At 41.1% G+C, this 24,144-nt stretch overlaps 1 protein-coding gene and 1 pseudogene across 22 annotated transcripts in view; one reads left to right on the top strand and one right to left on the bottom strand.

Annotated features, from left to right (window-relative positions):
• Positions 1-24,144, top strand: part of Trpm3 (transient receptor potential cation channel subfamily M member 3) — a 788,425-nt gene that overhangs the window by 724,537 nt on the left and 39,744 nt on the right. For 18 of the 22 annotated variants that reach the window (XM_077108674.1, XM_077108668.1, XM_077108665.1 and 15 more), the window contains 3 exons: positions 1,711-1,839; positions 6,862-7,113; positions 14,248-14,422. In XM_077108674.1, the coding sequence (XP_076964789.1) occupies positions 1,711-1,839; positions 6,862-7,113; positions 14,248-14,422 (556 nt within the window). Of the gene's footprint in view, positions 1-1,710; positions 1,840-6,861; positions 7,114-14,247; positions 14,467-24,144 lie in introns of those variants that run through there. The other 4 variants (XM_077108659.1, XM_077108660.1, XM_077108657.1 and 1 more) reach the window with 2 other exon arrangements.
• Positions 19,475-19,570, bottom strand: LOC143393198 (U6 spliceosomal RNA; annotated as a pseudogene).

The following is a 24,144-nucleotide window of genomic DNA, read 5'->3' as shown; positions in this document are numbered from 1 at the left end:
CATCTGTATAACTGACTGTCTGTGTGATCACATTGCTTTTATTCATGATATCGTTTAACTCTGACGTATTTTCTTCTTTAAGGTATGGAAGGGAAGGGTAGGGTGGGGTGGGGGCTGGCATGTATCTCAATGGTAGAGCACTTGCCTAGTATGCTCAAGAGCCTGGGTTCAATTCCCAGCAACACACACACACAAAGAGGTGAGGAAATTATATGCCAGTTTTGTCTGCAAATATATTGTCATTCTAATACGATATCAGAAACCCTTGATTCATATATTCATATTAAGAATCTATTTATTCACTTACCAAAATGAGAGAGAGAGAGAGAGAGAGAGAGAGAGAGAGAGAGAGAGAGAGAAAAGGAAGGAAGGAAGAGGCCCTTTCAGTAGATAAGGCAGCATCTCTCCAGGACCCCAGTATATCTCCAAACCAGGCTGCAACTTCCTCCACCTTCCAAGCTCCCTCCATGTCCCAAAGTCACACACTATCTCCAGAACTCTGGAGGCCGCAATCCTCTTGCCCACACAGTGTATTATTCTTTGCTATATGGTGGCCTTGGAAGAGTGCAGGTGGTGTGAATTAACTAGCTTTGAGTTTCTACTCACAGCCCCTGAGAACAGTAATGCCTTGCCTGAATAAAGTTTTGCTTCTGTGCCATTTCCCTTAGGGTGAATTTTCTCTTGCAAGGCTCCCACCAGCTTTCTGCCACTCTATGCACCTTGACATTGCTGAATCCTCCAGTGACAGGCACCAACTTGAACCCTGAGGAGTTTTTCCTGATATCCATCAATCGAGCCAGTCACACCAGAATTCCCCCTCAAGGTGTGAGAGACTGAGGATGAAATCTCTCTCTAGTCTCAGTGGGCTGCACAGACCCATGCCTTTCTGTGTGTTGTCTTTTCTCACTTTGTTTCAAAGAAGTAGATACCAAAAGTGAATATTCCAGCTGGGCACAGTGGCACATGCCTTCAGTTTCACCTTGGAGCCTAAAGCAGAAGGATCACTTGAACCCAGGAGTTCAAGACTAACCTAAGCAACATAGCAAGACCCTGTCTCAAAAACAAACCAACAAACCAAAATATTCCAACTGGGCTAGGGCAGGGAGGTAGTACAATGAAAAACAGGAAAAACCTTCCCAGTTCACTGACAAGCCAAAAACTTTAAAGTATGAGAAAAAAGGAAAACACTCACTTAGCAGAAAATTGAATTGGAGTCTTAAGGTAAAGTCCGGGCTAGTTTCATGTTGGTTTGACCAATTTGCAGGAATTAGGTGTGTCTTCCTTTCCTTCTCATGGACATTATTTAATTGTCTAGTGTTAGGCAAAAATCCACGGTGCAGCAATAGTTCAGGAATCTCAAATCTGGGCCTGAGCAAGAGCCATCCTCACAAAGTTCCCTGTTTTGCTAGGAAGACATAAGAAATCAGGTCATTGCAAAAAAAAAAAATGATACATGGTGACATAGACATACCAATACTGTGTGCCCAGAGACACACAGAGGGTCAGAAGGAAGACTACATATTAAGTTATTTCAAATGCTGCAGTCTTTTTAAAAAGTTATTTTGCTAGTTTAAAGCCTGTAATTTCATTTTGTCATGAATTCTCTGTCCTGTTTGCTGACCTTGTTCTGTCCTGCCATGCAGTGGCCTCGCCTGAGTCCAGGGCTCCTGGGCCTCAGCAGCCAGAGCACTGTATTGTATTTCCTTACAGCTGGCATATATCGGATACCTGATGCTCTTCAACTATATCGTGTTAGTGAAGATGGAGCGCTGGCCTTCAACCCAGGAATGGATCGTCATTTCCTATATTTTTACCCTGGGAATAGAAAAGATGAGAGAGGTAACTGCTTTCATAAAAGAAAACATAAGAGCAGGAGAGTGTTTATATTTGTGGATGGAGGGGAGAAGGGGGTGCTTGGGATCCAAATTAAGCCAGAATCTATCTTCTCTAATGCCTTGAAGGCTGTTTCCTGCCACCTTTGACGAATCTGGGGAGGCTTCCCTGGCTGATGTTCACAGGGTTGTCACTCCATGACCGCTTTGGATATGGTCTATTTTCTGCTCACAAATCTTTTGTCCCAAGGAATCCTCCAGTTGTCTTCCACATCATTTACACCTCTCTTTACTTATCCCTATAAACATAACTTTTCATATTGGGCTATTTTTAATTCCCATTTCAATCTCTTTCTTTGGGTCTCTTTGGACACAGCCCACCAATACCAATGTCATTTCTGCAAACGTCCCTCAGCAGCTCTAGCAGGGGGTCTGCTCTCGTTCATTTATTCAATTTATTCTCTGGTTGACTCCTTGTCAACATTTGTCATGAGCCTGCTGGGCACTAGCCTTTCCACCAGCCCTAGGGATCAGTCACTAAGGCCAACTGAACACGGTTTTGGTCCTTCAGGTTGAGGCTGTGGGGTTCCTCTTTTATCCCCTCATCCTTATGACCTAAAAGAGCTATTGAAATGCCACCCTTATATGATTTGTTTGAACTCAAGACAACCTCCCAGACAATGGATGCTACAAAAAAAAAAAAAATGAGATGAGAAAACATGGAGGAAACTTAGATGCTTGTTACTAAGTGGGGGAAAAAAGGCTACCTGCTTCCAAATACATGATATTCTGGAAAAGACAAAACAATGGAGCCAGTAAAAACATCAGTGGTTGCCAGGGGTTGCAAGGAGGGGGATAAATAAGTGAAGCACACAGGCTGTTGAGAACAGTGAAAATACTCTCTATGATACTGTTGTGGTGGATGCATGTCAGTACACATTGGTCCAAACTCATAGAATGTACAACACCAAGAGCGAGCCCTAGTGGAAAGGCTAGACCCTGGGCGATGTGATGTGTTGCTCTCCGTTCATCTGTGATAGCTCATGCTCTACTCTGGCGGGGGGTGTTGATAGTAGAGGAAGCTATGTGTGGGGGGTGGGGAGCAGGAAGTCCATGAGAAATCTCTGTACCATGCTGCAGATTTTGCTGCTCTAAAAATAAATAAATAAATAAACGTCATAAATAAATAAACGTCATAAATAAATAAATAATTAAAGCTCTAGATTCCAAATGCTTCTTCCAAAATGAATGTGGTCAAGCAAAAGTCCACAAGAGGGCTCTGCAGCCCCGTTCAACAAACTCCTGTTTCACCAGAGGAAGCCACAGGGAAGGCAGGCTTGTGAGGGGATACAGGCTCATCTGCACTTTCCCTGGAACTGCAGGGCCTGGAGGGGTGTGTTCTGGAGGCAATGCTCCTGTCACATCCACCGCACCTCCAAAAGCTCAGGAACAATCCTGGTTGCTGTACTTCAGGGGATGGATGGGCCTCATCGAAAAAAGGATTCCTGCAATCCACAGACCCACCCTGACTTTTCTCACCAAAACAGGTTCAAAAGGACTTGCCTTCTTGAATTCCAGCTCAAGAATGTTCTCCTCCAGAGAAAACATGCAGTGTCTATTAGATGCATTTGTATTGGAATGATAAAAAGTTTTTTCTCGGTATTCAGAGGCTCTCTCTTGGGTTTTTAAGCTGCGAGATATTTTAATTCTAGCTAAAATGTCCCCATCCCAAGAACTTAGGACAAGGTATATTAGTCCTTTTTTAAATATGACTGGATTAAATTAAAAACAAACAAAAGCAATGTGCCAGCCGGTTGTCCACACCGAGGTCCCCCAGTTCACAGAGCCTTCTGCTTCTTAACGGAGGTTGTGGATTTCCCATTTCAACTAAGAGCAGCAGTAAGTTTGCTCTGGTTTATATGTGGCTCTGAGAACCGGGCTGCCACTTCGGGGGACCCAGTGGCTGTGCAGTGCCAGCTGGTGCTCTTGCAACTTAATGCATATTCCTTCCCCACAACAAGCAGAAGAGGGAGAGATTGGAGCCTGGAGATTGGAGTCTCTCCAGGGACTAGGCTGGAAGAAGACAGGGAGCAGTCTGTACTCCATGGACTGTGCTGGTGGAGACTGCCAAGCCGGCCAGCTGCCAGGACCTTCCGGGCCTGGCTCTCCATTTCTCCCCAGGCAGCGTGTCATGGCAGGAGGGCAGGGCTTCCTAGCTAGGGTCAGGAGGGGGTCAGAGGAAGAGTCTTGGCTCCTGAGGAAGCTGTGGGGAGCCAGGCAGTGACTGTCTTAGTGTCTGACCTTTCTCTCTGTGGCCTGGTGAGGTTGCCCCTCACCCTGTGTCCCTGCCCTGAACTCCATCAAGAGATTGTCCACTACCAAGGGGAAGAAGACCCCCCGCTAGACACCCGCCTGAGGAGCTCAGACGCAAGATCCTGGAAACATGGAAAAGTTTGCACTTCCGTGCCTCCCAAGGGATAAACAAGGACAGCTCTGTGGTTTCACATGCTGCCCTCCTGTTCCCAGCACCACATACTTCTGCCAGTAGTCACCAGGCAAGCCATGGTAATCCCTTAACAGAGTGGCACTGTTTACAGCATGGCTTTGTAGACGTTATCTCATTCCGTCCTCCTCCCCCCAACTCTGTGAGGTCAATGGCACAGCTATGATGACATCCCCACTTTACACGTCTGGGAACCAAGGCTCAGGGTCGTAAGCAATTAAAAAAAAAAAAAAAAAAACCCACAGCTGTAAAAGAGGGCTAGGACTGAAAACTGTCACACCATCTCAAGACTGCTTCCTCTGCAGGGTCCCAGGATGCTAAGGAAGGTCCCTGGGGTTGGGGGGAGATTCCTGACTCTTGACCCTTGATCTTTTACTTCTGCTTCACCCCAAGCTATTTTGCTTTTATCTCTTTTCTTAATGTTGTGGGACACCACAAAAAAAATATTTTCACTATTTAAAAATTTTACTATATAACTCTGAATTTAGCAGTTTGAACAAAAGGTTAGAAAAGCTCCAGGGCATTGCCCATCTTCCCTCCCTCTTCCTCTTCTACACACACACACACACACACACACACACACACAGAGATATTCTGGTTGAGATGGGGCCAAGAGTGAGAAACAACCAGGACAATGGCAACACTCCTGATGGGTACAACAGTGGCTCTCAGAGACATGTTAGAAAGGTAGATCCTCTGGCCCACACCAGGCCTACTGCAGCAGGAACTTGAAGGTGGGGCCAGCCATCTGTGTTTTAACCAGCCTTGTATATGATTTTGATGCACACTGAAATTCAAGAAACCCTGGGCTAGAGGTCAGAGGAGAAACACTGTAGAGGATGAAGAACAAGGCTACCAGGTGATTCTTGGTATCTTGCTCAGCCTTCCAAACCCAAGCCTTGATTTACTAAACCTCCCCTTCTTAGTATTTCAGACCAGGGTAAACCATTCTAGTGGATATGAGGATTCAAGAAAATAACAGCTGATTATTTGAAATAATCAATAATAATCAGAAAAATAACTGTCTCCAGTCTTTTTTCTCCTTTTCTTTGAGAGATCCTGAGTGAGAGAAAGGGTCGGTCATGGTGAAGAGTTGGAAACCTCAGTAGTAAACATAAGAGAATCATGAGATTGGCATTTCCTAGAGTCCACGTGTGGCAGTCTCTCTTGGCTTAAAGTAAATCGAGAGTTCCACCCCGCAATTCAAATGTGTAAAAGACAGGAGAATTGCTGCCAGGTACCAATTCAACATCTGTTGACAAATATTTATTGAGTGTCTATTATGTAACAGGCCTGGAATACAAAGGCTCTACTCCCAGAGTTCACAATCTAGTGAAGAGGGAAGGAAGGAAGGATGGATGGATTGATGGATGGATGGATGGATGGATGGGCATACACATATTCATATAAACATACATATACATGTACAGAGAAGATAATTTTCTAGTGAGAAAGACTTCAAAAATTCAATAGGGCAATATATTAGAGAGTGACTTGGAGACATGGAAGCTACTGCAGCTAAAATGGTAAAAAAAAAAAAAAAAAAAAAGCCTTCCTAAGAAAAGGACATCAAGAAGAGACACTGAGGATGAAGAAGAGCCAAACATGTAACATTCTGGGTGAAGAAATGCCCAACAGAAGGAATAAGCACAAATGTCCTGAACATGGGATGAAACTTCTATGCTTAAGAACAGGCCAATGTGGATCCAGGGTGCAAAGGAAGGGAGCATGTGACAGGACATGAAATGAAACCACAATAAGGAGTTTGGGATTTTCTCTAATGTAATGGAAGCCATCAAAAATTTTAAGTATGCATCTATCATAATTTGCTTTAGTTTCTGTTGTTGTTCATTTGTTTCTCAAGTCTCTCCTTTTCAAAAGTGAGGACTAATTAACCCGTAAAAAATACTAAAGATGCAGCTTGATGAGTTTTTTGCCTACACAAACAATCCATCCTGGAATCACCATTCAGATCACGGCTTAGGTTTTTGAAGATCAGAGAATGGATTCCAGTCTGGTAGGCAATAATGACAACAGGGATGCCAGTTAGAAGCTTGCCACAATCATGTGTGAGAGGTAATGGGACTTTGATGTAATGGGAAATGGAGGTAGTGAGAAGTGGATGGTCAGGTTGTGCTTAGAAGTGACAGGACTGGTTGATTGGAGAGAGGAGTTAAGGAGTGTTCCTGAGGGAGTGGCCTGAGTAATTCAATATGGCGGAGCTGTTTACTAAAGTGGAGGAAGATTTTGCAGAAGATTTGTAGTATACTGAGAATAACAATGTTATAGCAAAACCCCAAAGGATAAAACTTATTGCTTATATCTGATTCTGGACCATTTGCATTTAGATCACCTAAGCTTAGCTCAGTTGTATATTGCTAGCATGCAAGCATTCGAGTAGACACAGATGGGGGGAGGCGGGAAGCTACTGATGTTAGCTAACAGACCAAGCACGTTCCAACTGGGCTTGAAATATAGACACAAACCACACTTAACTCCACTCTCTCTCTCTCTCTTGCCTTGTAGATTCTGATGTCAGAGCCAGGCAAGTTGCTGCAGAAAGTGAAGGTGTGGCTGCAGGAGTACTGGAATGTCACAGACCTCATAGCCATCCTTCTGTTCTCTGTTGGAATGATCCTTCGTCTTCAAGACCAGCCCTTCAGGAGTGATGGGAGAGTTATCTATTGCGTGAACATCATTTATTGGTACATCCGTTTACTAGACATCTTCGGAGTGAACAAGTATCTGGGCCCATATGTAATGATGATTGGAAAAATGGTAAGCAGTGTCACATTCCACAACTGAACACTCAGGGTCACCCCAGGTGAACTGGGCTGGCACGCAATAATCCCACAGAGACAGAGAAATACCTTTTTCTTTGGGTCCTATGATGGCTCCTCTGACCTTAGGGGTCCGTGGAAAGAGAGAGAAGAGAGGAGCTGAACATTTTATTGGGAAGAAGCCATTCAAATGAGGCAAGGAGTAGGATTACAAAGTAATAGGTGAGTGTAGCTCAATCCCCTTGGGTGACGCCTGCACCTGAAGACGCGCCTTGCTATCTGAGCTGGGACAACACCCAAGTCACCACGAAATGTAGTGATTGTTCAAAGCCTCCTGCTTCAGGACTGGAAGACGTGGTCATTCAGAGCAGCTCACCACAAAAGAGGGCTCTCTAATTCTATGTCTTAAGTTCTCAGAGGAAGAGTTATAATAATAGGAGGAGGACTATAATTTATTTGGACCTGCTATCAAAGTCTGCAGGAGATAGCTCCAGGGATGTTTTACTTTATCCCCCACCCCCCCACCCCACTCGTACTGGGGAATGAACCCAGAAGTGGTCAACCACGAAGTTACATCCCCAACTCTTTTTATTTTTTATTTTGAGACAGGGTCTTATTAACTTGCCTAGGCTGGCCTCAAACTTGTGATTCTCTTGCCTCAGCCTCCTGAGTCACTGGGATTACAGTCATGTACCACCAAGTTTGGCTGGGTGTTTTACTTTTTAAATTCCCGTTAAGTGTTTGGGAGTTTGACTGTATCTGTATACAAAAACTGGGGAATTTAATTATCAGCCATTTGCAAACTACAGAATATACAAAGATGATCTATTTTGTGCCAGGTACCAGCCTAGGATTTGAATGTACAAAGAGATTCTTTCTATGAAATAAACATTGAGAGAAAGAAAGAAAGTAATTAATACACAGTGTGAGGATGTTGTAATAGATGTGTATAAAGTACAAAAAGAATATAGGTCAGAAAAGCATTCACATGAAAGTTATGTTGTAGCTGAGTCACAAATTTTTAACAGATTTTTAAAGATTTTTTTTAAAGATGCTTTTTTAAAAAGAAGTTATAGAAAGATTCATTTCGCTACATAAATGGAAGAAAAACAGTGTGTGTTTGAGTTGAGTACAGTTGAGTTTGAATTTTGAATTGAAGATCATAACGTTGTGTGTATTCTACACTGCTAGGAAATAATGTCTGTTTTAAAAAAAAACTGGGCACTCTGGCACACATCTATCATCCCAGTGGTTCAGGAGGCTGAGGCAGCAGGATCGAGAGTTCAAAGCCAGCCTCAGCAAGGCTAAGTAACTCAGTGAGACTCTGTCTCTAAATAAAATGCAAAATAGGGCTGGGGATGCAGCACAGTGCTTGAGTGCCCCTGAGTCAATTACCAGTCCTGGGGGAGAAAAAGCTCCAAAATGCTGCACCTAGATCTTTAACATAGAATCCCTAGCAGAACAAACTAATATGCTTCCTCATAAGTGGCCAAGGACTTTGTCCCATATTTCTTAACCACACACCAGCTTTTAGTCTTCTTCCATAAAAACTGAGCCCTAGAGGACAGCATTGACAGAAATCAGGGAGTGCATGAGTAAATTGACTCCTTCCCCACACTCCCCAGACAAAGAGTCAGATCCTGAAGCCCAAACACTAGGCATTTTATCAGATCTCCCACTTCTTCTGTATATCCCCTTTGTAGGACCTATTTGGGAAAGCTAAGTACATCCATCCTACCTACGTGAACACCTCTTAATGAGAAACCTCTTTATTAATAATCTGCATTCTTATTGTATGAGATAATGAAACCAACAAGTGGTCAATAGAGGTCTGTTTCTTTTTCTTTCTTTCTCTGTGTGTGAGAGAGGGGGTACTGGGGTTTCAACCCAGAAGGGGGTGCTTTATTTCTGAGCTACATCCCCAGAACTTTTTACTTTTTATTTTGGGTCAAAGTTTCGCTAAATTGCCCAGGCTGGCCTCAAAATTGCCATCCTCCTGCCTCAGCTTCTTGAATTGCTAGGATTACAGGTGAGTGCTACCATGCCCGGCTAATAGATGTACTTTTTCAATAGATATCCTTCTTCAAAAACTCAAGTTTTACTATATATATATATATATATATATATATATATATATATATATATATATATATATATATAAACTATGTATAGTTTTACTATACACATCATTGCCAACTCAATATTTATCAAACATCTGGGTGTGTGACTACTAAAATGAATCTTACATACAAAATCTTCCTACAAAAATCATTTACAAACTCTTGCAAGAATTTGAATTCACAATGAATTGAGTAGACCTTAAGCAATGTACTTAACCTCTTTGAGATTCAGTTTACTCATTTCTCAAGTAGTAATGAATAATGAAAGTGCATCTTGTAGGTTTGTTGTGGATCATTAGAAGTATGTTAAGTGGCCATCCATGTCTCGCTCATGGTTTAGTGGTTGATAAATTGTATCTGCTATCATTATGTTTATATTGCGTTTTTAAAGTACAATGTAAAAAGGAAATATCAGTAAGCATGATTATTCTGCTATAAATTTAACCTTTTGATACAGAAGGTTGGTATTTGTAATATCACCCATATTTAAAGCATGTTTTAGTCAGCTTTTTGCTGCTGTGACTAAAGAATCCAACCAGAACAATTGTAGAGGAGGAAAGGTTTATTTGAGGACTCATGATTTCAGAGGTCTCAGTCATGGAAGTGTGGTTCCATTTCTCGGGCCTCAAGATGAGGCTGACCATCATAGCAGAGTGTGTTGCAGAGGGAAGCAGATCACATCTTGGTGATCAAGAAGCAGAAAGAAAGAGAACCCACTCTCTAGATACAAAATACATACCCCATAGCCACACCCTAATTAACCACTCCCTCCAGCCACACCACATCTGCCTCCAGTTACCGCTCATTTAATACCATCAGGGATTAATTCAAAGATTCTCCTCCAAACCTTCTTGCATTGTCTCACACATGAGCTTTGGAGGGACACCACATCCAAACCATAACAGGGCACATATCGCCAAACCATTCTAGAGAGGAAAAATTTGAATTCTCAAACTGGAGTTACTCACTCAAAACTGAACCCCAACTCAATTAAGTATTTTTTGGCTAGGAAAAAATATGTATGTTACTCTGTTATTCTACCTGGTATATTGCCTTTTTTGTACTTTAATGATGAATTTGAGATTTTGGTGAGAATATCTGTCTAAGGACAGATTCTATAGTTGGGGCTTAGCAGAGCAGTCTATGGATCCTTCCCTCAATTTATATATGAGTAGTAGGTGAATTTTCTTGACAAACTTTTATGAAATTCTCAAATGAATTGTACCTTGGCCCAATGAGAGTGAAGAACTCTAACAGCTATAAAAGACTAAGCTTTCTCCACCTTGACGCTCTTGATATTCTGGGCTAGGAAATTCTTTGAGGCACCATCCTAGATATTACAGGTTGTTCAACGCTGTGGCCTCTGCTCATTAGATGCCAACACACAGAGTTCTGACAAAACTGTCTCCAAACATTGCTGAGTGTCTCCTGAGGGACAAAATTACCCTCTGCTGAGAACTACAGCACTAGGGGCGGGGGTATTTAGTCTGTTTGGTTTTCTGATGGTCACCTTATTTTAACAATTAAAATCTGCAAAAACCCAAACTGACCAAATATAATTCTTTTAAGAGTCTAGGTGGCGTTTAAACACTTGAAATAACTGAAGTTACACTAATGCAGCAAGATTATGTTAAAATCCACATCTGTCATTTTAATAATGGCATAATTATCCCCAGTTTTGACTAGAATGAAATCTTACTAAGGATTGAGCAAGAGGAATGTACTGCGTTTTCTCTACCTCCTAACTTATGAATGACTTCATTTGTCAGTCAAGAATAGGTAGAAAATGAGAATATTTGAGGACTTTGCTTCTCTTCTATGGAAATTTTAAGATAATTAGTTCAATAATTGAGTCATTGATCCAGAAGGTAGATAAAATACGTCTGTAGAATTTATGAGGGAGCCAGATGGGCTGCCAGGCTGGAAGTGGAACAAAATATTCCCAGATGTGTTTACACAGAAAGCCCCTCAACATTAGAGAGACTCTTTTCAGTATTGAACAGTCAGGTACTCACTGTGCCCTGAAGTCTAGAGACAGACATCACTGAGATTCCTGGACACAAGAGGACTATTTTGAAATTGGTTCTGTGTCCCTTTGCATTGCAGAAGAATCCAGTGTTCCAAGTGCTAACATGGAAACCCACATCTCCAGTAAAATCTCATTTGATCTGCAGGTCCAGGATGGCTTGAAATCCTAACCCCTTGCCTTCATAATCCACTTATCAAGGCAATTCTCTAAGCCAAGTCTCAGCTCACTTATATAATGCAGAACAAAAAGAGCATTAGCAGCTACCCTTTACTATGTGCCAGATACGTGAGACATGTCTTCATCATTACACCCCAAGAAATAGGTCTTAGTATCCTCATTTAGCAATACAATAAACTGAGATTTAGCAAAGACAGTGACAGGATTTTAGCTCCTGATCCCAACACCTGACCTCCTTCCACCTCTAATAATAATCCATTAATAGCAACTGAGAACTCACCACATTAAGTGTTGACATGTTATCACATTTAATTCTTATAACAATAAGATGCATTTTTGATGTTATTACTGTCCCCATTTTAAAAATTAAAAAAAAAATAATAAGATTAAGCAACTCACCCCAGGCCACTTAGCAATCCTTTTTGTTTTTCTTTTCTTCTTCTTTTCCATTTTTTTTAATGGTCAAGAAAATGTTCAGAAATCTTTTATTTTCTTTTCCTGGAGTCATCTTTAACTTTTTTTGTTGTATTTTTTTCCACTTAGCTTTTGTTTCTACTAGTAAAGCCAAGGTGAAAACCCAGGTTGTCTGTCACCTGAGAAAATGTGCAGAATCACTAGAGTACATACCCTCCTGTGTTGAGCACGCTGAAAGGTATTTCTAAAAATAGTGCAAAATCTTAACATTGAAGTGAGTGAAAATGATTTAGTTTTACAAACACAAGGAGTCATCCCCTGTTCTCATTAATAGTGCTCAGATTTTGATATTTGTATGGAAGTAAAGACTTTCAACTATACAAAGCTAAGCAGTTGAGAAGTATGTGTCTTCTTTTTGGTTATTTTGACCCTCTGGAGAGATATCAGAATCAATCTGAGTGAAAACAATGGTGAGAAATTAAATTAGTATGGTTTCTGTATTTACTGGCTGAATTTTCTTGGGTCAAACAAGTTCCTAAATCTCATGAGTGCACACCGGACTCTCCCACCCATCTTTTAATTAATGTAAATAAACATAATACAAAGGACTCATGTGTGTTTTTTTATTGATAGAACTTCTCGTAAATAAGTGATGAAAGAATTTTACAAAATAGAGAGAGTAGATGAAAAACAGATCCAGATTTCCTATAAAATGATTTCAACACAGCCAGCTTGCTCACACAGAGAGTCCTGAGACCATTAAACTGTGGAAGGAATAACTAACTAGCATGTATCTATGAGGATAATGAAAAATAAAAATGGATGTCAAATTTGGAGGGATTTGGGGGCTGGGGTTGTGGCTCAGTGGTAGAGCACTCGCCTCACACGTGTGAGACCCTGGGTTTGATCCTCAGCAACATATAAAAATAAATAAGTGAAATAAAGGTATAGTGTCTAACTACAACTGAAAAGTAAATATTTTTTAAAAAAATTGGAAGGACTTGTATTTTGTTTCAAAGTTGGAAACGGCTTTTGAAGTTGCCTTGGAAGTTGATTAATTGATCTAAAATATATTGAGACCCCAATGTCCTAAGGCATACAGGAATGTTTGAATTTCAGCAACATGTATCAAGGAATATACTCTTTCAAAACAAAAGTTTTTAAATTCATCTAGGGAGCAGAGAGTATAGCTCAATGGTAGAGCATTTGCCTAGCATCCATTAGGCCCTGGGTTCAATCCTCAGAACCAAAAGGGGAAAATAACAAAAGGATTCGTTGGCTTCTCTGTGTAGGACCCACTTTCCATCTGCCATCACCATTGCCAGGGAGTGAAGTGCTTGATTAACCTCTCCTGGGAAACAAAAGGATAGAAACTTTTCTAAAAGAAAAGAGGTAATGAGTTCTGGCCTGGCAAAATCAATAGTCATTGCATCCTCATCTATTTTGGGTAATAAAAGGAAAGCAATTTGGCATTTGAGAAGCAGATCCCAAATAACATATATCACAGGAAGGAATAAATAAGGAAGGAAGAGGAATAAGAGACAACGTTGTGCTAAAATTCAGTAGGAGGATTTTATAAACATATCAAAGAGAAAATGCCTCAGTTCAGCAGTAGGTACAGGTGTAGGTCATTAGGCCACCTGATTCTAATGCTAGGAAAACAACATCCATAACTAGTAAGATACCTGCAGGAAGAATATAGGAAGACTGGTTCTCTGAGAGATTGGTTTGTGCTAGACAAACAATGGAATGTGGTCACAAGAAGATGATAGAACTGGCTTTATTTACAAAAAATTATTTTCTTGAGCTTTCCAATTCTTTGTCAGCCTTTCAAAACTGAGAAAGGGAATTTACTACATTGTACAAGTTCTTGAAATAGTTCAACTATCTCAATTCCAGTTTTGCCAAGAAGAGCCCCAAAGAGACCATCCCATCCCCACCACCAACACCAACCCCCAAAAGCAGAGAAAAAGTTTGTGTGGAAGTCACATCCTTTGTGATGCGGCTATGACTCCCTTGCCTAAACTATGTCACAGAGAAAGCAATGAAAAGCAAAAGGACTTCATTTGGTGTGTACTTTTTTAAAAAAATGTTTTTGAGTTACTGATGATTCTGTAAGTGCTCAATTGGTAGAGTCCTTGCTTTGCATGCATAAGGCCCTGGGTTCCATCCCCAGCACCACCAAAAAAAAAAAAAAAAAAGATTCTGTGGACATGGGACTCAATAGGCCAGCTGTCCTCCTATATGGACAGAATTCCCTATCAAAATATCTCTTATCAGCAGTCTAGAAAGTGACTTTCCTTCACAGATGTTCCTCAACATCAGCATTCACAAAAGCATTCAATCACATGGGTTTTCTTGTGTTTTTCCCTCTGCTTCTCCACTCTTCCAGATGATAGACATGATGTACTTTGTCATCATTATGCTGGTGGTACTGATGAGCTTTGGAGTCGCCAGGCAAGCCATCCTCTTTCCCAATGAGGAGCCATCATGGAAACTGGCCAAGAACATCTTCTACATGCCCTACTGGATGATTTATGGGGAAGTGTTTGCGGACCAGATAGACCGTAAGCAAGTTTATGATTCTCATACACCAAAGTCAGGTATTTAACTTCAATTGGGTTGTGTCTCTTCCAAGTTCATCTGTTTGTTCTCAATAAATGGCTCAAGATAGAGGACCGATTCCTAGCTTGTTATCCTGGTGGAAAAAAAAAAAATTACAGAAGGTGAATATACAATTTTAGCAAATAGTCATTAGGTGTATTTTCAGGTATGTCTTTCTGTCTCACAAATTGACATCTGGTATACCAAATTGGATCCAAAAATGAATCATTTAAAAAGATCTAAATTTTTGTTTTTGTGGTTCAAAATCCTAGGGCCATGTGTTGGATGTTTTGGTATCATGAATATATTATGTCACAACTCCCCACTCCTAACCCAACACTTAACCCTCAGTCTTTTAAAAAAATAAAGTCCTTGAGTTTGACTTCAGTCCAAATAAACAATTCTCAATTTTGTCATCAGAATTCAAGGGTAAGGGCAAACATCTGTATGGTGTTTCCCTTGCACTGGAAAATATTCTCCAATTCCCTTTCCCACTGTCTTAAATTATGTGCTTTTGAGACTCATAGGAAGTTAGTATTCATTGCCTGGAAGTATGGAAAATGCCTTAGGTCATAAGCTGAGTTGCTTGTTATAAATGCCAGAAAAAAAAAATAGTATCAGTATCATGAAGTGATTCAGTGTGAGGACCGAGCACAAGCAGGCTCCCAATGTTTCAAGCATTAAAAATACTGATTCTCCATAGTAAACACTCCTTTTGTATGGAGTTTGAAGATAGTTGTAGCCTAGGAGTCTGTTCCAGGATTTTATTTGGACCAAATGTCAGGGCGCACCAGGCACTGGGAAATTACTGGGGAAGAAAGCATCAGGAAAGAGAAAATCTTTTAGTTCAGTGGAGTTGAATCCCAGAAGCAGCTATCTCTCATTTTCCCTGAGGAGTTTAGCTCTGGAAATAACATCCCTCCAACACTGTCGAATTAACATTTTTCAGACAGTTTTTGCTGACAGGCCAACCATCTGAGCCCAGACTGTGGACATGGATTAGGGTTACATAACCAGGTAGGATAGCTTATTAGAAGCAGGATCAGAGATTAGTCAGCATCCCAGTCCCCTTGCCCATCTCAGGTCGGGCCAAACCAGCAACACACAGACAAAGCACTCAGGAGTGATTCCTCCAGTCCTGGGAAGAGCACGTATACCCTGGCAACAGAACACACCAGCACATCATTTTCCTCCTCATGATGGATTTTGAACAAATACCCTTTCCCTCTCCAAATGCGTTATCGGAGGCAGATGAGGCTTTTTGGAACACCTAATTGGAACAAATATTTGTGTATGAGACTTAGCCAACTCACTGAGAAAGAATCTTAACTCCATCCCCCAGTTGTAATTGGTTGACAATGTCCAGGCTTCTGCCAGGGCACCTTCTCAGAGAGTGGAGACAATCCTTGAGAGCCTCCTTTCCAACGGTCCCTAGAGGAAAACTCTTAAAAAGCCCACCTGTAATCATCATCCTTGGAGATTAGGTATGTTTTTCCCTAGAAATCGCTTTTCCACTTAGTTATGCTATTTTACCTTTTCTAGTTGTCATTTCTTCCCCAAAATGAGATGAAGCTCCCATGGGTTTGTTTGACAATGAAGGATGGGAGAAGCAGGGAGGCGTAGATATATTTTATAAATGGGATTCTGTCTGTCCCTCTACAAGTGGCCATTTATTGATGTTGTACTATGAACCCAGCCTAGTGCAACAAACACCACCATCTGGCTGAATAAGAGGATTTTTTATTGCTATTTTAAAAGAAGGGCTGATTGTAGTTTAGAACTTGAAAACCCCAGTCCCCGGAGATGGAAGAGAGGTGTTTTGTGTGAATGAAGTCTGAAAATAGATTCCCCACACTGTGAATTAGATCTGTGGTGCTCTACGTGTGTGAGAATAAATTTCTACCCCAAATCCCCATCTGTAACTGACCCAGCCTTGGATGGATGCAACCTTGGTAATGCCCTTCCCCCTACCACTTACTTCCCTTTGTGACGTTCTGAAATTGGCTACAGCAGTAGCCACTGTTCTAAGCTAAATCAGCCAGTTTTCTGTCTAGAGTGCTAATGTATATTCGTCCTTTCTCAAATGGATACAGAAGGCTGCCCCCAAATCTGTCACACTGTTTGGCCAAAGTCACTGAACATCCTCTAAAATGATTTGCTATTCATGCTATGGTACCAGGTGGGCTCAATGAGGATTGCATGACTACCCCACTTGGTTGTTCAGAATCGCCCAAGAGATCCAAGTACTAAGCTGTTTGAGAAAGGTACAGATCATTTCTGCTGCCCTACAGTGTCTGCCTCTTCTCTGTGCCATGTCCAGGTTGGTGTGTGAAGCATGTATTCAGGCTGATCGGATCTCATGTCCGCCTGGACCCACAGCCCTGTGCAGGGTCTGCCAATCCCATCCTGTGGATGTGCCCTGTGTGGGCCTCTCCAAGTGCTGCTCATTCAAACACACCTCAGGCAACTCATTCCGAACGTGATGCACGTGCTCCATATCTAAATCTTGTTGATTTTTTACTTCAAAATTGCTGAACCCATTTCATGTTTGGGAAATGATCTTTCTTTATTGGGTGCATATATGGGGATGTGCAATGGGATCCTTGGGATAGGTAATTAACATCAATTATATGCCTCAGAATGGAGGACAGCTTGAATGTTCCTCACTTCTGGGAGGCAATATTACCTAAGTGAGAATTTTTTTATATGCATTTCATCTTTTTTCTTGTCATTTGCCCTAAACACAGAACTACCAATAATGCCAAAGATACTAGAATTAGATTTGAAAGGTTACTTTCCAAATGTGCTTAAAAACTAAAATCAAAAGAAAAAAATGGAGTCACATAAAATCACCAAATAACTTAAGGTGTTTTTCACCTCTGACAAATGATAGTCCAGGCTTAATCTAAGTTATCCATGGAAGTTAAAACATTTTCTTTGGTGTTGAAAGCAGAGAGGAGTGGAAGAACATGGCTGGAAGAAGATAATGAATCTGGGGAAGGGACTGTGATGGCTTACTTTACCCTAGAAACTATGCCTAACACTCTGATTTAACTCACAGGTTTTGTCAGGCATGGTAGTGCACACACCTGTAATCCCAGCAACTCATGAGGCTGAGGCAGGAGGATTGCAATTTCAAGACCTTCCTGAGAAACTTAGTGAGACCCTGTCTTAAAATAAAATTAAAAGGACTGGGGATGTAGCTCAGTTGTAATGTGCTCCAGAACCACAACGATCATAATAATAATCAAAATAACTCACAGGAATTGAACATGCTACTGTTTGGTTGGTTAGTATTTTTTTTTTTTATTTTGTTTTGTTTTAAATAGCCCCAAATTGTCTTCAGGTACTTGTGTTATACATAATACTAGCTCTCTAAGAGCCAGTTAAGGGCTACTGTGAGGTCATTTGGGCTTCAGGTTGTTAAATACATTGAAACCAAATGATGACATTCTTTTTAGCAGTCTCATTAGGGTGACCCATGTTGCATGGCCTCTGAGAGCTGGTCAGGATCCCACTGGAGCTTAATGGGTAAAAGTCACTTAGAGTAAAGAGGCGGCAGAATAAATTTCCAGCAGCAGCCCTGCCAAGGCCAGAGCAAAGTTAAAATTAGAGAGATTCTCACCAGCTTAGAAATCTGGTTCTACTGTTTGGTGTGTGGGGTGCCTGGAAGTGCACCTTGTTGGAAGGAAAAATGGGGCATCTCTCGCCTCCAAATGAATGAGACTTCAATTTATTTACAGGGTATCCACGTGCTGCCTGGTGTCTATTCAGATTCCCCAGGCTGTACCTAGGCGGGGGAAAAATGAATCATGCTCTTGAATGCATTAAATGAGGGTCTAAATTTAGTCCTTCTTTCTGCCTCTCTGAGTATTTTTACAAGTTTAGATAGTACTGTGAAAGCAAAATGTCCAAAACTTACTTTCTACCATGACAACTTAATATTATCTAGCCATTTCCATTTACTCCAAATTAACTACCCAATCTTCTTCATGCATGGGCCAATTTTTGTGTCTTACTGCTTAGGGCTTTTCATCTGAAATTAATAGGCAGTATGGAGTAGTAGGGTATTTTTTGTTTTGCCTTGTTTTGTTTTTATTTGATTGATTGATTGAGTAGAAACCTTTGCTAGATCTTTCAAAAGTCCTTACTCTTTGGGATGCATGTTATCCCCATAACGCTGACTAGAAACAAAGATCGTGCATGTGCATATGGAGCTACAACACTCTCCTGAATTACTTTTATGCCACAGATTAATTGTTCCTCACTTCAGGTGTGGAAATTAGGACAGCTCACGGAGCTGGTCTTTAAAATATGCCTGCTGATGGGGAAACCAACAACAGTGTGAACGGAGATGATGGCAATTGTTATGCATCTCCATCATTAGACTCCAGTTCTCAAAACTCAGCTCTGTGCATCTGTTTAGTATTCCAGGCTGACCTTCTCTAATGGATTCAGAGCACACAAATGCCTAACAGCTATAGTGCAGGGAGTGTTGCCTGACCAAAGAAAGTATTCTGGAAAAGAAAAACTTGAGCCACTGCCAACTTTGGAGGAAGTGGGGAATTGTTTGGTTGCGTTTTAATTTTGCAAATTGCTAAGGAAGCAAGCCAACATCAGCCATTACCACCCCTATTTTCTGTTCCTGAAAGTCAACTCACATTATAGGGAATACTCCGCCTGACTTGTTTACTAGTGTAAACTAAGGCTTAATAGATTTCTGAACAGCAGAGCTATTTGTGCAACAGGCCTCTGAGATGATTCAGTATATTGTTGTGGTCCACATTTGTTCCACTGTCATGATAGTCACTGAGCATTTGCTCTCTGTATTAGATTAATTCATTCTTCATTTGATGGATTTTTATTTTGTTCCTTCTATGACCTGGAAAATGAGGTACAGAGATACACATGACAGAGATACTTTCTTCAAGGTGTCTACATCTCAGGAAAGACAAATTGGCATTGATGATATGTGTGTGGAGCCCCCTAAAGAAGAAGGCAGTCACATTTATCTGAGATAAGAGTATGGGTTCAGTAGAGGTGGGACCTTGCACAGGGGCCATGCTAATTTTCTCTGTATGGTTCCAATTTTAGTATATGTGCTGCAACACAGCCACATCAATGTTTATAGTAGCTCAATTCACAATAGCTAAACTATGGATCCAACCTAGGTGCCCTTCAACAGATGAATGGATAAAGAAAATGCGATATATTTACACAATAGAATATTATTCAGCCTTAAAGAAGAATGAAATATGGCATTTGTCCGTAAATGGATGGAACTGGAGGATATCATGCTAAGTGAAATAAGCCAATCCCCCAAAAACCAAAGGCTGAATGTTTTCTCCAATATGTAGATGCTAATAATTCACAATCAGTTATCAGGGAGAGGGGGGTTGTTAAGGAAGAATAGAAGTACTTTGGATTAGACAAAGGGGAATGAAGGGAAGAGAGATGGAATGGGAATAGGAAAGATAGTAGAATGAATTGGACATTACTATCCTATGCCCATATATGACATGACCAATGTAATTTTACATCACGTACAACCAGAAGAAAGAGAAGTTATACTCCATGTATGTATAATATATATACAAGTTTACATATTATACATTTATAATATATATATATATATATATAATTCATTCTACTGTCATGTATTAGAACAAATACATAAATGTGCCTTAATTTAAGAGAGAGAGAGAGAGAGAGAAGAGAGAGAGATGGGACCTTGCAAAGAAAAGGAAGGCTGAGAGAACTTTAAAATACGAGCAGATGTTCGCTAGGCAGATGGGAGCAGGGGGTGTGAAGAAAGAAGAATGGCATTCCAAACTGAGACTTAGTATGGAAAGTTCCAGGAACAGCAAGCAAATCAGCATGGATGACTGCAGGGTGAGAGGCAAGAGGCAGGAGCAGGACAAATGGGTGTGAGGAGAGAGGCAAGAAACCAGATCACGGAGGACTCCATGCCCAGGGTAGTGCCATGATCAGACATACCTTTTCATCAGAGCTCTCAGGCAAAATTGTGGAAGGTCCACAAGAGGGGATGAGGTGGGAAGTGAGCAATGAGGGGACAGTGTCATGCAGTAGTGGATGGAATGAAGAACACAGGCACCATGGGACTCGAGGAAGGCGAAATCATCAGGATCTGGGAAGAAATCAGATGGGGTTGAAGGTGGTTGTCGGGAGGCAGAAGAGGATTTAAAATGGAGGAGCTGGGGATCGCTCCAAGATTTCTGGCTCAGTCTAAAAGTGAGTGTCATTAACTGAAAGGAAGGACCTTGGAGAAGGACTCATGAGGAAGGAAGGAAAATCTGCAATCCGAATATGAGAACTCTGAACTCTGGAAAGACAAAAACGAATGTGCTTGAAGTGTATGAAAGCCCAAAGTTAATCTCTGTGGATATAGTGAACACGACTCAGGTCCCCAAACCTGAGTATAGTTCAGCCAAGAATCCCTTGAAGTATGAAGATGTTAGACTTAACATTCTACAGAGAACTTGTGGGATTTATTTCCCCCAGAGATTTCCCCTCAGAATTTTGAGGCAGGAAAGGACTGGAGGAGTAGTAATATAAAAGGTTAATGAGGGGGTGGGGTTGTGGCTCAGTGGTAGAACGCTTGCCTAGCACATGTGAGGCACTGGGTTCAATTCTCAGCACCACATAAAAAAATGAATAAAGATATCTTGTCCATCTACAACAAAATATTTTTTTTTTAAAAAAAAAGGTCTTAATGATACTTAGCTTTGTATAATAGTGAAGTGTAACCAGACCCTGAAGGTGACTCTCCCCAAAGGTCTTGGGAAGTCTCCATCTCAAAGGAAGTTCTCCTTTTGAAACCAGCAGTGGCCTGTGATGCTAGAGAAGCATCATTTGTCACCTTGCCCAAAAATGAATCCCATATCAGCCTGGAATATTCCATTTTTCTTTAGTCCTTTCTAGACTTGCTATTACCTTCCCTATAATTAAATTTAGTGCTGGCCCATCGTGACATTTTCAGTCTCTACTGAAACTCTACCTTGAACAGAGCCCTTTTGATCCATCCCGTTTGCCTGACCCTTTGCAAAACCTGTTCTTTTTGTACTCTGCCACGAATACTCCAACGCAGTCCTAGGTAATCTTGTAGAAAATAAAGCATCAGCAGATGGGACATATTCTAAATCTTGAAACTTTCTCCAAAAAGCTCTAAACCACTTCCCCAAAAATTGTGCTCAGGGAGAAAAGTTGAACTCCCATCTGGATGTTGGGATGTCTTTGTCATCTATGAGGAGCTAACTTAGCACTATGTGGGAAAAAGACATAAAAAATATCTGTCCCTCTGGATAAACGAGTCAGTACGTTTCATTAGAAACTATGTTGGAGGGCTGGGGTTGTGGCTCTGCAGTAGAGTGCTTGTCTAGCACGTGCGAGGCCCTGGGTTCGATCCTCAGCACCACATAAAAATGGTAAATAAAATAGAGGCATTGTGTTCAACTACACCTAAAAAATAAATATTTTTTAAAAAACTATACTGGAACTTATCCTCTTTAACATGTGCAAAAGTGATCTAAAATGGGAAGCCGGGCCCAGGAGATTAACAGAAGAATTATCTAAAGTCCATGGCAGTGCTCAATACTAAACCAGAGTGAGGGAACTTCAGAAAGACTTTATGTGTGTGTCAACAGAAAAGTAGCAGATAGTGTTTACTAAGAATATATTCTGGATAAAATTAATCATTAAAAGACACTAGTATTTCCATACTCTGGCTGTATTTCCTTGGCTATAGGTAAGGAAAGGTAATCACTATAGGTTAAATTCTAAAGACACTTTCATGGAATGTAACTCAATCCAAAATGATGTCAAACATGTTATCATCTATGATAGTATTAAAAACCAAACACAGGGGCCATCTTTACCTAGCCCAAGCTGTGGCATAACTGTGCCTGGGACTCTATGGGCAATTCTAGTCAGTGCCCCTTCGGGAGAACATACATACACTGAGCAAAAACAGCCCGACTAATCAAGGAAGGAAAGAAAATCTGCAATCCGAGTATGAGAACTCTGAACTCTGGAAAGACAAAAACGAATGTGCTTGATGTGTATGAAAGCCCAAAGTTAATCTCTGTGGATATAGTGAACACGGCTCAGGTCCCCAAACCTGAGTATAGTTCAGCCAAGAATCCCTTGAAGTATGAATATGTTAGACTTAGAACAACCAGTCCCAATATACCATTCTACAGATAACTTGTGGGATTTATTTCCCCCAGAGATGTTACAGGAGAAATAATATATTCTCAAAAAGAATTTTAAAATTTCATCTTTATAATCATAAAAAAGAAAATTCCCCCAACAAAAAAAAAAGAGATTTTTTTTTGGTTTCCCCCAGAGGAATAATTTACTTTTGAGAGAAAAGAAAATGGTGGTGGTGGGGGGGGACCCAAAGAGGAGGAAGATTTTGTCATGTAACCAAGGACCCATACTCTAGAAGTGGCATGGATAATTAAAACATGGAATATAACCTCAGATCACATGGAGTAAGCATAGATCCCATGTGGTGTTGTGGCAGGTACCCTTTGTGCTCTGCCCAGACACCCTCTCATCCCCCTTTACCAAAGTTTTGCACCTACCCTCTAGTTTCTATGTGCTTTACTGCTAGACTCACCTGTGACCTTGATAATTTTCCTGGGCCCCTTAGAGCCACTTCACCATCCAGAGAACCTAAGAAGGCCTGAGAGTTTTTGTGGCTCTGGGGCATTTCACTCTGTGTTCCTGCCTGTTAGGGAGGGATTCTGAGTAAAAGCCTGGTTTCCTTAACCCTCAGAACTGCAGAATACCTTCCTGAATGCAAAGTGCAATTCCTACTCTGGAGATCCCCATGGGAACAGGCTAAGGCTCAGACTTCATCTGAAATTGCATCTTGTTTTAGATTTTTTTTTTCTTTCCTTTTTCTGCTTCATCCAGTTTCTACTCAGTTTCTCTTTGGAGCATTTCCTTAACAAATCTCTTTCACTTGAATTTGTTGCTTAGGGTTGCCTCTTGAAGAAACCAACCTGAGACAGGCACTCAGGCTCTAGGTCCCTACAGATTCAACCTGACATCACTGGCATTGGAGGCTTCTTATAGTACAGGGTAGGAAGCCCCAGATTATACATAAAGCAGATGATTAATCTGGTCATCCGCATTAACAAGATGACAAGATAAAATTATCTCTCTCTTTACATGTCTAAGTCTTGGTTTTGTGTTACTGTATCAAGATACCTGAGACTAGGTAGTTTATAAAGAAAAGAGGTTTATTTAGCTTACAGTTCCAGAGATTCATGAGCATGGTGCTGGTATCTGCTGACTCTGATGAGGGCCTCATGGCGAATGGCATCACAGTAGCAGGAGCACATGCTGAAAATACTGTGTAGAAAGATAAGAAACAAGAGACTGAGGAGGGGCCGGGCTCATTCATTTTATAAAAGCCAACTCCACAAGACCCAGCATTAATCCCTTCTGAGGGTGGTGCGTCAATGACTTAATTACCCTCACCTGGGCTGCTGTTAAAAGTTGTACACCTCAGCACCACCACCCAAGGGACTAACCTCCTAACACATGAACCTCTTGGGAACAAACTACTTCCAAGCTATAGCATCACATCTGGCGGAGACTTAATTGCACCTTCTTTAGTGCCTGAAGTTAGTAGGCACAACTCAAGGCATTATGT

Source organism: Callospermophilus lateralis, chromosome 2 (assembly GCF_048772815.1).
Source record: "Callospermophilus lateralis isolate mCalLat2 chromosome 2, mCalLat2.hap1, whole genome shotgun sequence".
NCBI lineage: Eukaryota > Metazoa > Chordata > Mammalia > Rodentia > Sciuridae > Callospermophilus > Callospermophilus lateralis.
This window is presented reverse-complemented; position numbering and strand designations above follow the sequence as displayed.